The following is a 15,940-nucleotide window of genomic DNA, read 5'->3' as shown; positions in this document are numbered from 1 at the left end:
ATGTATTTGTCAAGATGCCCCTTAAACGTCACTATCATCCCTGCTTCCACCACCTCCTCCGGCAGCGAGTTCCAGGCACCCACTACCCTCTGTGTAAAAACGTGCCTCGTACATCGCCTCGAAACCTCGCCCTGCGCACCTTAAACCTATGCCCCCTAGGAATTGACCCCTCTACCCTGAGAAAAAGTCTCTGACTATTCACTCTGTCTATACCCCTCATAATTTTGTAGACCTCTATCAGGTCGCCCCTCAACCTCCGTGGTTCCAATGAGAAAAGTCCATCAGGTCGCCCCCTCAACCTCGATCATTCCAGTGAGAACAAACCGAGTTTATTCAAACTCTCATCATAGCTAAAATTGAGGAGGAACAGCAGTATAGTTGACCAGGAGAAAGAAATTGTTTCTTCATATCTAACATTTCTGGGTAACTGATTTCAGGTAAATGAGTCAGAACTGGCCAAAGTCTCCAACTCAAACTCAGAGTTGGAGAGTTTGTGGTGGTTTCCAGATGAGATGGAATTGCCATCATGAATTGAAACTTCCCGGGCAATTACCCAGAGACTTCCCGGGAAATTCCCCAGAGTCACTGCTTTTGGAAATCCGAAAGGTCCCCCGGCGCATCTTCCAGGGTACATTCACCCAGAGGTCATTATGACCATCAGAAATTGATATTGATTCATGATCATTTGGCATTGTGACTGGGTAGAAAAACAGGTGAAGCCGAAACACGAGCAAACTTGTCTGCTCGGTTCTAGTTCATATTAATCCTTGCTTACAAGAGGGAATGAACTTCGGAATGTGATTTTTATTTATGTTCATAACATTTCTCCTCATTTATCATTTATCATTCTCGGAGACTCTGTCATATCGTTCATTGTAGAAACAGCAATTTGGTTCAGGCAGGAGATAAGAAATTCACAATGTGATGATGGGGAATACAAAAAGCTGAGTAAGATTTATGCTTTCCGGTTTCGTACTTGTAGTACTTTCAAAAATGGCATTGCAATTCCGCAGTAATTTGTTTTGCCCTCTAACCATCAATGCAATTCTAAATTATTTTGCATCCCAAACTGGGTTTGCCTGTCCCTTATTGAAGCAAGTCATGTTATATAAATATCTACTTTCGAAGACGACGTTTCCTATTCTGATCTTGATGGGCATACGTGGGAGCACATTTTCTTCATATGTTGGGGTGGGGGGTGGGAGCAATCTCACCACTCACAAAAGTGCCGACTCGCACAAATAGTTCCTCCTAAATGGGGCCTTGATTACTTCAATTGGCAGCATGCCTCTGTTAAATAGGCGACCGATCGGAATGTCAGCCTGCAATTGGAAAGTTCTCCTGCAACAAGAATGGGTGACGTGACTCTCTGCCCAAATGTTTCATTAGTGTTTCCTTGACCTGCAGCATTGACAGTTGTGATGCCTGGCACTCATATTTGTACCAGCCGTCTGTTTGGTGCAAAGGTAAAATCAATGCTAATTTTACAGTTAGAAATGCTGGTGAAGGTCATCAGTCACTCTGACCTGGTATTATGTGACATTATTAGGATAGTTTCCAGGTCACAGTCTGGAAGCAACCTCCAGCTGCTCAATCCAACCTGTCATACAACCACATTTTCAAGTGCTGTGCACTACCTGGGACAACTGAATGATTGCAAATCAGTGCCAGTAAATTCATTTTAGCCAACACTTGGTCATTTCAGTTCTGAATTCCTGGGTATTTGTTAGAAGCTATTACCTTTCTGATTGTTTTTCCAACATGCAGCTGGTGTTGGTGTCTTGTCATTTTGGTATTTTTGTAAACCTAGTCACAAGCAATTATTTTTTGGTCAATTGTAGCTTGTCAGTGGCTTTTGGTGGATGCATAATTTTCCTTGGTTAAGTGCCAGTGGAAACTAATTTGCCCTCGTTTTTGAAGGTCCAAATCCTGTTGTTAAGATGGTGAAGACTTTGATGTAACCTGTGGCTAAACCATCTGCCCCTTTGTAATATCATCCTTTGTAATCTCCAACGGTCCCTCTTTGATGCCATCAGCAATACAGAACAGCCTGTCGTAATGCTCTGACAGAACGCTTTATGTGGAGCAAGGACCAAGTTTGCGACGTACATTTTGGACTGAATCATTCAATTGTTAACTTTATTGTCAGCTGTCTTGCTTGTTCTACTTCCACTTTCGTTGTTAACAAACACATCTTTTCTAATTTGGTTTTGTTTAGCAGATACAAGGCCAAGTGGGAGACCAATTGGAACAGTCAAGGAAATACCAAGTACCAAACTTTCAAGTGAGTTCACAACAGTGACACAAGCTAAGAATGTTAAGCCTTCAAAGACCTTGTTCAAGTGAAAGGTTGTTTCTAATTCTATTTCTGTCCTTGCTATAGTTCCAGCCAATGTCTTTGCTCAGAATTCCCTCTGGAAAGGTTCTTATGAGTACCTCGGGAAGAGGCAGCCAGCCATGCTAACAATTAACAGCTTTAATCTGTCCACCAGTCAAGTCAAGGCAACTCTTCTGGATCAGAGTGGAGTAGAGCTTAGATTGACAGGTAAGTGATGTACAGGGCTGTATGGTCAAGTCTGTACATATCATAGCAAACCAAATTTACAACATGGGAGATCATGTAACAAAATTGTACCTCCATTCTTTCTAAACACATGCCTCCACAAGGCACATCTGATACAATGCAATGGGCAAGACTTGCATCCTTGGTAGGTTGCCAGCAGCATCCCTCAATTGGGCATTTCCGTGAGACAGGAATGGAGTGGTATTCCGAGCCTACCTGTGACGGGTAGCCAATTGAAGGCCATTAAGACTCAAAGCCTCGTATTGGAGACTGAATGAAATTCTTCAGTCAGTTTCCAGGCTCCAAGGTGTCAGGGAGCAAGCCAGCTATCTCGGGCCGGCAGATGGAGGGGACAGTGCTCACTCCACACAAGCTTTGAGACCCTTCTCAGTGGCTTAACTTCAGTTGGAGGTGTAGGTAGCCCTGTGGAGTACCTCCCCCTGATGGTCAGGCTGCTCAGTTACATTTTAATTTTCAGAGTAAAAAGTTGGAGAGTGGACACTTCCGCCTTGAGGCACCCTCTCTCTCATCTGCAATATAGACTGGGGCTTCTTTGAGTATGAAGGCTTCCAATTGAACTCCAGCTTCAAAAGCCTAACTGCCTTCCTGAATTGGTTGGTGAGGCTGCCCTCTGATCTCTAATTTGCCAATTCTGGTGGAGCACACCAGAATGACAGGGAGTGGGATAGCTTGATCTTGGTTTCGGACAATGCTCGGCACAACATCGAGGGCCGAAGGGCCTGTTCTGTGCTGTACTGTTCTATGTTCTAATTCGAAGAAACCAATCCTGCTGGGTAACTGTTCCCCAGACAGTGTGGAGCAGTGATTCCCTTTTGATGTCAGGATCCCAATCCAAAATCCTTCCCAATGCAGTAATAATGGCGGACTCCAAAATAGGGGAAATTGGGGCATTCATTCTCATAAAATCTAAAAGCTGCTCAGTTATAAGTTGAAAAAGACCTTTGATTTTAAGGCAAATTATGACAATTTCACTTTATTCAGAATTTATGCTGAAGTTCAGGTGTATATTTTCAAAATATGCAGTCACGGAGTTTAACTAGAATTGAGAAATGACGATCTATCTGATGGTTTACATTAATTAATCGCCAGAGATGGCAAGAGTTGGCTTTGTGTACCTCCTAGGGTTTAGCTCAAGCAGAAATCATGTGAGTAGATTGATGTCCTGCTGCCCTAATGGAGCAATGTTTCCACACAGTTTATAAAATGGGAATGCAACAAAATGTTAAGATAAGAGGGTAGGGGAAAGAAAATTGCTGTGTTGTGGTTTTCCCAACTTACCCTCCTCAAGGTAAATGTAGAAAATGTTAAAAGCGAATTACTGCAGATGCTGGAATCTGAAACGAAAGAGAAAATGCTGGAAAATCTCAGCAAGTCTGGCAGCATCTGTAGGGAGAGAAAAGAGCTAACGTTTCAAGTCCGATGACTCTTTGTCAAAGCTAACAGACAAAGAAAGTGGGAAATATTTGTTCACTACTTGAGCATTTCTTTACAGGCACACTAAACCATTAATTGGAATGTGGACCCCATTGTGAGCCTCTGCTGCTTTTTGGGCATGATCTGGACTACTGATTGGCACATAAACAGGAAACCAATAAAAAAGAAAATTGAGTGCAGCCATGACTATGTTTTGTGTTCCCAACAAAGACCACTTTTGCTTCATTAGCCCTCCAACTTCATGAAACATTATATTGATTTCATGCATACTTGTCCTGGCACAGACCCTCACCTACCAGAAGAGCATATCAGGAAATCAATATTTCATTACGAATTGAGAAAGCAGAGACTGACAAACTGAGATATGCTGTCACCAGCCTGCTCCCAGCTGGAAGAACTGAATTGCCCCTAAATGTACATTGCTTCAGGCAGTCTGGAATCTTCCATACATTAATATTTAGTTCTATTCAAATTCAATCTTTCTCATGATTTCAAACTTGTAGAAATATTTAATATCCTTGGGTTTTCACTTCCACAATCTCCAGTTTTCTATTTTCCAAGTTTGACATCAATTAATCATTATTTCTCAATGCACTCCATCTTCTTCTCAATTCTGATGCCACCTTGCACAGTAGGTCAAGACTAGAAACAAACATAGAAAATAGAAGCAGGAGGAGGCCATTCAGCCTTTCGAGCATGCTCTATTATTTGTTATGATTATGGATGAGTATCAAGTTCAATACCCTGATCCCCCCCCCCCTCCCCCCCCCCGGATCCCTTTAGCCCCAAGAACCAAATCTAATTCCTTCTTGAAGTTACACAATGTTTTGGTCTCAATTACTTTCTGTGGTAGTGAATTCCACAGATTCACCACTCTCTGGGTGAAGAAATGTCCCCTTACCATAGTTGTAAAAGATTTACCCCTTAACCTTAAACTATCACTCCTAGTAATGGACTCCCCATTATCGAACATTTGTTTCTGAATCTACCCTACCTAATCCTGTTTGAATTTTATAAGTTTCAAAGAGATCCCCTTTCAGTCTTCTGAACTCAAATGAATATAATCCTAACCCACTTAATCTGTCTTCATATGACAGTCCTGTCATCCCAGGAATCAGCCTGGTAAACGTTTTCTGCACTTACTCTATAGAAAGAACATCCTTCCTCAGATAAGGACACCAAACTTGCGCACAACATTCCAGGTGTGGCTTTACCAATGCCCTATACAATTGCATTAGCTTTTTTATTCAAAATCCAGTATGTGTGACTAATCTTGCCCCTTGTTTACGAGATATGAACAGTATTAAGAATGATAAAGGTAACGGAAGCATTAAAAAACTGAACTAATTGCAAATGTGCTAATATCGTTCAGGTTTCTACAAAAAGGAAGAGCACCACCTTCTTCTTGAACTGTATAAGATCCGTGGGCCTGTTGAAATGTTTGTGCACAAATTTAAGAATGACAACCTAGCGATGGATGGATATGTAAGTAGTGACTTGCTTTCTCAGTCTCCAAATGTCACAGCTATAATATTGCAGCAAAGCAGATTAAGTGTTTGAGACATGTTGGACAGAAAAATAGGAAAGTGTCATTCACTCCGGAAAGTAATAGCTGAGTGTCAGCACTGTGTAGCACTTCTGGTCTGGGGAAATTGAAATTGGAATTCAAAAACATGACGCTAGGTTTTAACTCGGAGGCAAAACTTAAATGTGCATAAACGAACTTGATAGTTCAGTAGAAATTTTTACTGAATGATCGAACAGGAAATCTAACATATAAGTAAAGGATGTAACAATTATTTTTTATCAACAATACGAACAATCAGGTAGATCTGAACTAAGCATAGAACATAGTCCCTTTGTGATGACGTGGTTGGAAAATAGTCCGGACAAAATTCCCTTGTGATATTTCAAACAGTTTTAATAGTGTAGCACAATGTCAAACAGATTCACACATAAAACAATATCCAGAATTATTGGAAATATGTAAGGGGTGAGTGGATTTTGTGCAGTTAAAATCACGGGATACATTATTTTCCATATCCCAGGATTTTAAAATTTGCTTTCTAATCCCTTCCCCATATCTACACATGAGTCTGTAAGACTCATTCATTGGCACCCAAACCCCACATGGGGCAGCACGGTAGCACAGTGGTTAGCATTGTTGCTTCACAGCACCAGGGTTCCAGGTTCAATTCCCAGCTTAGGTCATTGTCTGTGCGGAGTCTGCAGGTTCTCCCTACATGGGTTTCCTCCGGATGCTCGGTTTCCTCCCACAAGTCCCAAAAGACGTGCTGTTAGGTCATTTGGACATTCTGAATCCTCCCTCCGTGTACGCAAACAGGCGCCGGAATGTGGCAACTAGGGGCTTTTCACTGTAATTTCATTGCAGTGTTAATGTAAGCCTACTCATGACAATAAAGATTATTATTCATAATCTACAGGAATAATAATGACTTTTGAGTTACATGGGCAAAGATGTGAACATTTCTCCCTCATCCTATTGCTACTCTGGGGAACCAAGGATTGGCATGCAATAGACCCAAGAATTTAAAGCCATTTGTCCTTTCATACTTGTGCCACTGCTGGGTCTTCAATTGGAATCGTCTGCACAAGTTCCATTTCCAACCTTGTCCCTATTGATTTTTTTCTTTTCAGAGGCCTATCCAGTCGCATTGAAATTATCTTTTAGTCTCTGCCTCGATTGTGACTTATGTTTAAAGTTCCATGTCAAGCACCCTCCATGTCAGTAGTAACTCAGTGGGTAGCACTCTCACCTCTGAGAAGGTTCTGAGGTCAAGCCTCATTTCAGGACTTACACATCAAAATAAAAGCCGGTGCTTCATTGCCTCAATGCTGAGGCAGTGTGGCCATGTTGGAGCCGCCATCTTTCAGATTCGACATAAAGCAAGGTCCATTCTGCCTGCTCTGTTTGATTGTAAGGGATGTCCAAGACACACTTTAGAAGACAAGTTATCTTTTAGTATCTTGTCTAAAATTTATCCCTCAATCATCAACATAATCACGGACTGAGCGGGTCAAGAAGGCAGCCCACAACCACCCTCTCAAGGACTATGAAGGATGGGCAATAAATGCTGGCTGAGCCAACAACGCCCACATCCCATAAATGAATATAAAAAGATGACCTGGTCATCGTCACATTGCTGTTTGTGCTTGCTGAACTCAAGTTGGCTGTTGTATTGCCTTCATTATAATAGTACAAACTTCAAAGGCACGTCATTTGCTGGAACACATTTTGAGGTATCCAGTGGTCGTGAAAAGTGATTTATAAGCTTGCCGATATCTACTTTTCTAACTTCTCCATTCGATCTTCCAGAGATAATAGAATTAGTGTCTCTTTGATGCTGTTTTGTGAAGCAAAGAAAATTGTCTTTCATTAGTTAACTTCATAATTTTGGAAACATTCCTGAGGTTCTCTGCTAATTTTCTTTGTTCCAATGAAAGAAAAAAATGTGTTTTTTCTCTCATGTTTTGAAATGCCTGTGACATTTTATTTCTGATGCCAAACAAGTGAATGTATTTCTGTATCTGTTTACATCTCTGACATCCTGCTTTTTACTGGGTGCTCCGAATTACAGCTGTAGCCTATCCAATATCTTGTATACATTCAATGTCACTTCATTGATTTATGTTTAATGCTCTCTGTGTGAAAGTTACAATTCCATTCGCCTCTCTATGTTCTCCCTAAAGTCCCACCTTTTAAAGATTTGCATATTTCCACACATCCTGTGGTACAATGGGCGAGATTCTCCGGTCCCTCAGCTGCGTGTTTTCCAGCAGCGGGATTCAAACTTTCTGCCGCTTGTCAATGAGATGTCGCATTCCAACCACCCCATGCCTCCAGGAAAACCATGGGTGGGAGTGTGCTACTGGCAGGAAAAGTGAATCACAACGGCTGGAAAATTTCAGCCAATGTTAAACAGAAGGGGAAACGCTTTCGCTTTGGGAACTAACAGCATGCAGTCGCAAATTGCCTTCAAAATGTTGCTACATTTACGGGAATTGATTTAGAACTTCTTCTCTTTCTTGAGAAAGATTCCTTGGTGTACATGAGAGTGGGAACGCAGTGTAATCTTATTACTATAGCTCCGAATGGGCTTACAAAAAATAACAACCATTTTTAACAAGTGCCTTGACCATCGCGACAAGAATTTTAAATAGCTGACTTTAAAAGATTGTACCTTTCATGGTTTTATTGGAGGACAGTAATCATTTTTTTTAGTATAACCTTTTATAAAAACACTTTTAGTGGAGTTTAACTTTTGAGAGCTTTCTTGAAGGCCAGCAAACTGATGCAATTAATGGACACTTTAGCCATGGCGATTGATACATCGGGTGTGCCATCAGATGCCTTTAAATAAGTACAGATAATTATGGAAATTTGATCGGCATGCAATGTAATGTGTGCTTGAAATTAGTCGTTTTTTTGCACTAGTTTGGCTGATTTCAGGCAAATAGCACAACCTATTGGAAACATAGAGAAACTGTCATGACTCAAGATGCAATAATTTCTTCATGGGACATCAGGAGTATCAATTAAATATGTCATTAACATGGAGCGATAATCAGGGTTTTGGGAGTGGCAGTTTTTTTTAACTATCCTCGAGGTGTGAGCATCGCTAGCAAGGCCAGCATTTATTGCCAATTTCCAATTGCCCTTGAGAGGGGATATTTAAGTCAAAAGGACAATTTCTTTCGCATAGTCAATTGCAGGTTGATTCTTCATAAACTGGTTTATTTGAATAGGGCCACCACTTTGTTTGCTTTGATTCCAGGAATGATGCTGTTGACCCATTTCACACTGGCCACAGGTAACCACAGCAACTTCCTATGCCCTTCCTTTTCACCTCAGCTGCTTTTTCCAGTTGCACCATTAGTGAAATGGGTGCTGCCCGAAATGAGCAAGTGGTCATGAACCCGGGAAGCGGGCCAGGGTCAGGAGTGCAAACGATGGGCAAGTGGGAAACCCGCTCCATCAGGATCAATTGCAGAGAGGAAATTCAGGTCCACCTTCCCCATTTATCCTGATTGCCCTGGATACTAACCAGACGATTGACCTTATTATTTATCATTCAGGTTTCAGCAGAGGCTTCAGGCAGCACGTTTGTGTACCAAGGATTCATGCAAGGCAAGGACTTTGGACAGTTCGGTCTCCAAAGAATAGGTAAGGTATCCTTCTTCTCAGCTTTAATTGGAGGGTGAAAGGTTCACGATCATTTATATTCCTTTGCATTTTGTATTGGGTTTATCAGTGCTGACTCTGGTGGAGGATTTATTTTTGCCCACATGAAAATATTGGTCCTTAAATTTGATGGCAGTTCTCCAGTCCCCCATCATAACTTTAGGTAGAAACCCCAAGGAAATGTCACAGCTGTCTGCGTTCCACTGGTGGCTTTGCCAGTCTCCTGCTAAAGATAAAACTCATGATCACAAGAACCCCGAGGAATGTGATGGCCAGAATGGGTTATTTTCTACTTCTCATTCTGACAGAGTTTCTTGTCACGAGCAATTTGTCAGAAATATATGACAATGCGCTGCAAATAATGCTCAAACCATTTGCTTCAATCGGTTAGAAAATTGCTGGCAACGCCTGCCCCAATTTGTGATCTGCTCTCCCAAAGGCCAATGTTACCCACCAAGAACTCAAACAAAATACTCTAACGGTATCCACTTAAATGGAGAATTCTAGCTAGCGAAGAGAAAAAGAACTGACAGCTCTAATAATCTGTTACTGAAAAGTGAGTTTGAAAGTTGGGTAGTCTGCCCTATAGTGTCGTAAGTCTGCAGACTCTGAAGTGGATAAGTGTCCCGAAATGTAATCCTGTAATCCTGCAGTATCAGTTTCAAAACCCATAGGATCAAATCCTTTTGGCTTTTCTGACAAGCCATTTCTAATAGCAATTAACAAGAAGCCCTCTTGCTAATTAAGTAATCTGAGTGAAGAAATCTGGAACTCTGGAATCTGGAACTCTGGAATCTGGAACTCAAAGCAGGTTCACCTAGAAGTGGTCTCTGTGCTCCCCGGAGATCGGGAGCGGCACGGTGACACAGTAGTTAGCACTGATGCCTCACAGTGCTCTAGTGACCCGGATTTAATTCCGGCCTTGGGTGACTGTCCCTGTGGAGTTTGCACATTCTCCCCGTGTCCGCGTGAGTTTCCTCCCACAGTCAAAAGATGCACAGGTTAGGTGGATTGGCCATGCTAAATTGCCCCTTAGTGTCCAGGGTTGTGCAGGTTAGGTTATGGGGTTGGTGAGGTAGTGAAGGGTAGTTGGGTGAGTGTATGTGGGTGTGGTGCTCATCTGGAGGGTCGGTGCAAACTCAGATGGGTCAAGTGGCCTCCTTCTGTAGTGTAGGATTCTATGATTCTATTTTATTGGCAATAAAATAAAAACATTTGGCCATTATGATAGGCACAACAGGTTAATCTGCTTGATGATTTTTTTATTAACCATCTTCCAACAAAATTGTGCACCGGGGATAGATACACATAATGTATGCGAACTGAGTAGCAGTCTCGCCTATGGATCAAGTTGTGCTGCACCATCGGACAGGCCATCTATTGGATGAGATGTTAAACTGAGACTCCATCTGCCCTTTCAGATGGGTATAAAAGATCCCTTGGCATTATTTTAAAGAACAGCTGGGGGTCCTGGAGTCCTGGTCATGCTTGTAATAAATAAATCACTCCACGTGATATCAAGAAACAACTGAAGGCACTGGATACTGCAATTGCTATGGGCCCTGACAATATCCCGGCAATAATACTGAAGACGTGCGCTCCAGAACCGGCCGCACCCTTAGTCAAGCTGTTCCATTACAGCTACAACACTGGCATCTACCCAGCAATTTGGAAAATTGCCCAGGGACACATGAAACAGGACAAATCCAACCCAGCCAATTACCGCCCTGCCAGTCTACTCTCCATCATCAGCAAAGTGATGGAAGGAGTCATCAACAGTATTCTCAAGTGGCACTTACTCAGCAACAACCTGCTCATGGGCATTAGGGGCGAGATTCTCCGGACTCACGACGGGTCGGAGAATAGCGGGCGTCGGAAATTTTTACGGCGACGCTGTTCCGACGCCCTCCCGCTATTCTCCGAACCCCGCAAATTGTCGGAGTCGCGTTTCCCGACAAACGCCTCCTTCCCGCCCCTGACACGACCAGAATCGCCACTGAGAGCCCCCCCGCTATTCACCGGCCCGGATGGGCCGAAGTCCCGACGTCATGGCGCCCTGTTTGGACGTCGTGAAACACACCTGCTTTTTAAATTCGTCAACCAGTCGGCCTGGCTGACGACTGCTTGGAGGAGGTCAGGGCACCACTCTGCGCACCGCTCAGCGCACCGCTCAGCGCACCGCTCGAGTCTGGCCACAACGGGGAAGGCATCCCTGGGAACGGGAGGGGGTCCAGAACGGGGGCGGTGGTGGGGACGGAGGGGGCAGTGGGGGAGACGGAGGGGGCAGTGGGGGAGACGGAGGGGGCAGTGGGGGAGACGGAGGGGGCAGTGGGGGAGACGGAGGATGCAGTGGGGGAGATGGAGGGGGCAGTGGGGGAGACGGGGGAGGCAGTGGGGGGCGACGGAGGGGGGGGGGGGGTTTAGGTAGAGAGTGAGCCGTCCAACCCCGTAACAAAATGTCTGCCACCATGCCATGGTGTGCAGGTGACGAGGACACGGCCGCTGGTTCCCCTGTGGCTTCCGGCCACAGGCCACTGACGCACCCGTGAGGAGGACATAGTTTACTGGCCGTTGGATGCAGGAAGTGACCAGGGGTTAGGCTGACCGCGTGTCAGCAGCGCGACCAGGCCACCGGGACACACTGGTATCCCATGGCTGGCGGCTGCCGAGGTGTCGACTAACGTCCGTCTAACATGTCCCGTTTCTCCGCCCCCCACCACCCTTCTGTAGGTTAGCACGATGCATGGGAACAGAACGGCTATGTTCTGCGCAGTGGTTGGGGCAGCTCTACTGGATTTGGAGATGCAGCAGCATCCACACCCACAACCCGCAGTGGCTGCAGGGCCAGCTGCAGCAGCAGAGGGAAGGGCCGAGGAGTTGCCAGTCGTCGAGCAGCATGGGGGGGGGGAGGAGGAGGAGGAGGAGGAAGAGGAAGAGGAGAGAGTGAGGGTGCAGCCACGGCGTCAGAGGCGACGACCAAAGCCGAGGGTGTACCGTGTCCGGGTCTCTTTCCTAACAATGCCGGACATCACCTGCAGGAGAAGACTCCGGCTGAGTAGGCAGACGGTGATACATATCTGCGAACTCCTGTCGCACCTCGCCCCACGTGGAACGGGGGGAGGACACGCGATCCCGGTAGCCATCAAGGTGACGGTCGCTCTGAACTTCTATGCTACCGGCTCCTTCCAGTCTCCGAGCGGGGACGTCTCTGGGATCTCCCAGTCATCGGTGCACAGGTGCATCCGGGATGTGACCGACGCCCTCTATGCCATCGCCGATCGCTACATCACCTTTCCCGAGGACCGAGCAAGTCAAGACTCACGAGCCCGTGGATTTGCCAGTGTGGCCGGGATACCGAGGGTTCAGGGGTCAATCGACTGTGTTCACGTCCCCATGCGCCCGCCTGCTGTGGACAGGGACGTGTTCACAAACAGGAGGGGGACATACTCCATTAATGTCCAGGTGGTATGCGACCCCCACATGAGGTTCATGAACGTCTGTGCAAGGTTCCCAGGGAGTGTGCATGACTCCTACATACTGGCGCAGTCGTTCATACCTGCGATGTTTGAGGGACGTCCCCCCCGGCTGAGGGGCTGGTTGCTAGGTGACAGGGGTTATCCGCTGAGGTCTTGGCTGATGACGCCGATACGGAGGCCTCAGACCAATGCGGAAACACGATACAACGAGGCCCATGCAGCAACCAGGGGTGTGGTGGAGCGCTGCCTTGGCCTCCTGAAGATGAGATTCAGGTGCCTGGACCGCTCCGGAGGGGCCCTGCAGTACCAGGCCGACAGGGTCGCTCGCATTGTAGTGGTCTGCTGTGCGCTGCACAACATCGCGATGCAGAGGGGAGATGACCTGTTGCAGGAGGCGGAGGGAGAAGCTAGTGGCAGTGGTGCCAGCACAGAGGAGGAGGAGGAGGAGGAGGAGGAGGAGGAGGAGGACGCTGGCGGAGTGGCGGGCGCAGCACGCAGACACGACCCAGGTGCTGGTGATGTCCAGGAGGCGGCACGACGGACCCGGCAAGGACGGCGGGCACGCGACGCCATGGTGGCAGCACGGTTCACGCATCGCATGTGACGTCCCCGATGAACACCAAACCACCACCTGCATCGCTAGTCATGCAGAGGGTCACCACACAACTGCCACCACCAAACCCCCCCCCCCCCCCCCCCCTCAGTGTACACTGCTCCACTTCGACATGACGCTTATCACTGGGTCCAGACGGAATGGCACAACATTGATGGCTGTGTCAGCGGGTGTGATCAGTGCCATGTGGAATGATGACAGCCCGCTCTGCGAAGAGCTGTGAGCTCAGAATCGTTAGAGAGAGTCTGACCCATGGCAATAGCTGAACCATCCACCTTGGTGGCCGCTGAGTTCGTCACTGACACTCCATCACGTGCCCGCGTGGGCTAGCTGTGGGAGGGGGGTAGGGGCAGGGACTGCACACCCGGCACCGAGGTTTCACCACCCGCCACCCCCAGCGACACTCGGTCACCATCACGATTCCTGTGGCTGTGGAACAATCACACGGTATTACAAGTAAGGTGGAACAGTGTGTTTAATATTAACAATTATTTACAGGTGCCCTACCCCTACAACTAAACTGTGCCCTTCACCCGTGCCAACTTACTCAGTGTCTATCTTAGTTGCCTTACGGGCCCTACCACTACGTCTAAGTGAATCCCCAGATGATACAGCAGGAGTGGAGGAGGATTGCTGCGAATCGCCCCCCTCGACTCGTTTCTCCTTGGCCAAGCGTTTCCTGGGGCGACCCGGCCTTGATGGGCCAGGCTGCTCTGCGGGCGTCTCGGGTGACATTGTGCCACCCTGCTCTGCCTGCTGCCCACCCGATGCACCAGGGGTGGGACGGGGGGAGGCCGAGAATTCCGGGACGTCCCGTGATGGAGTTAATGGGACGGGCCCCGAAACCTCCTCCTCCCTCGGGGAGCCCGGTGGCCCCCGGGCCTCACTTTGGGACAGAGGTGCGAGCGGGGAGGTTCCCCGTCGCACCACCGACACCTGGCGCTGCCAGTCCTGGAGGCCTGCAACGGTATCCACCAGGATCCGAAGGTTTGCAGAGACGGAGTCCAGGGAGTTAGACATTCCCGCCAGGGACTGTGCGATCTCAACCTGATTGTGCACGACGCCATCCAGCACATGTGTCAGGCGGTTGATGCTCTCGGCGACTGACTGCTGCGACTGGCCAATGACCTGCTGAGACTCGGCCATGGCCCGCAGGGCGCCGGCAATGTCGGTTTGGCTCTGGCACATTGCTGCCTGTGAGAGGGCAACCCTGTCCAGGGCCGAGGATGACGCGTGCACATTAATCCCAACGTCTTGCATAACCTGACCCATTGCCTCCACCGCGGATGCCACCCGTGCGGTGTCGGACTGGGTCTCTGCCATGAGCGGCACCACTCCCTGCTCTTGGACGCGGATCGACTCCTCTAACAGCGTCTGCAGAGTCTGGAAGGAAGCCCTCATCCCGTCATTGTTTCCCTGGGTTTCCTGAGGCATCGGCTGTGCGGGTGGGTTGAGAAACTCCAGGAACTCCGAAAACGTCTGGGAGCCAGCTGCATCCTGGGCCTGGTCTGGCCTCCGCGAGTCCGGGCCCTCTGTTGCTCCGACCTCCACCTGCTGTACCTGCTCATCTGTGATGTGACAACCAGACTGTGCCCCAGGAGACTCATCACTAAATAGGCCCGCCGGGGTGTGTATCTCTGGGATGATGGATGTGGTGGGAGAAAGCAGTGCCGCAAGCCCGACGCTCTCAATGGTTAGGTCCTCGTCCAGGGTGTGGGGCCGCTCAGCGACAGGAGGGTTGTCCCTGGCCATTTCTGGTGGTGGTGGTGGACCTCGAACCCTCTGTGCGTCCTGGTCCGCAGATTGGGTTGGGGCAGATAGGGCTGCCCGCTGATCGGGCACCCTCTGTTGTGAGGCCCCGGGTGAGGTGGCGGCAGATTCGTGTCTCCGTCTGCAGCCAGACGGCCCTGGTCGTTCGGCATCACGTCCTAGGGAAGAGAATGAGACGGGTTATTTCGATTTGCTCGGCAGGCCGCTGGACGGTCCCAGTGGGCAGGGTGTGTGAAGGGACAGAGGATGGGGAGGTGTCCCAGTGGGCAGGGTGTGTGAAGGGACAGAGGATGGGGGGGGGGGGGAGGGTGTTTGTCAGGGAGGGTTGTCTCACTTGCTGCAGTTCCGCCAACCTCGAATTGCGCGATATCGCGGGTGGCAGACCCCCCAACAAGGTCCAGTGCCCTCTGTTCAAAGGTGCTGAGGGGGTGCATGTTGGGCGAACCCCCTCCAGTCTTGTGCCGCTCACGGTGGTTATGACCGGCCTTGGCCTGTTGGGGGAGGAAACATAGGTAGATCATTACAAAACGGTAGGTCTCAGAAGTCCGTTCTGATACTGGCACAGTTTGGGGGGGGGGGCAAGTTGTCATCAGATGATTGCATCTCTCCTCGGGGCCAGAGCGCTGGGTCTGTGACAACTTTGTGAACCACCCTCAAATAACTCTGCCCCAATCCCTCTCCCCCCCCCCCCCCCCGGGCAGTTAAGGGGGAGGGATGGTTGTGACTAGGGGGCACCCTCATGGCACTTACCCTGGCAGACCTGGTGAGGTCATGTAGCTTCTTTCGGCACTGCTCTGCTGAGCGAGGGGTCTGCCCCACAGCACTGACGGCAGCAGCCACGTCACGCCAGGCCTGGCGTA

At 48.1% G+C, this 15,940-nt stretch overlaps 1 protein-coding gene across 1 annotated transcript in view; it reads left to right on the top strand.

Moving 5' to 3' along the window:
* The window catches only part of csmd2 (CUB and Sushi multiple domains 2), a 2,254,685-nt gene that overhangs the window by 2,222,021 nt on the left and 16,724 nt on the right, over window positions 1–15,940 (top strand). The window contains exons 65-68 of the mRNA XM_038801178.1: window positions 2,219–2,284; window positions 2,384–2,545; window positions 5,391–5,503; window positions 9,116–9,203. Of these exons, the coding sequence (XP_038657106.1) occupies window positions 2,219–2,284; window positions 2,384–2,545; window positions 5,391–5,503; window positions 9,116–9,203 (429 nt within the window). The remainder of the gene's footprint in view (window positions 1–2,218; window positions 2,285–2,383; window positions 2,546–5,390; window positions 5,504–9,115; window positions 9,204–15,940) is intronic.

The sequence above is a fragment of the Scyliorhinus canicula genome, chromosome 1 (assembly GCF_902713615.1).
Source record: "Scyliorhinus canicula chromosome 1, sScyCan1.1, whole genome shotgun sequence".
Taxonomy (NCBI): Eukaryota; Metazoa; Chordata; class Chondrichthyes; order Carcharhiniformes; family Scyliorhinidae; genus Scyliorhinus; species Scyliorhinus canicula.
The sequence above is the reverse complement of the archived record's forward strand: the minus strand, read 5'-3'. Positions and strand labels throughout refer to the sequence as shown.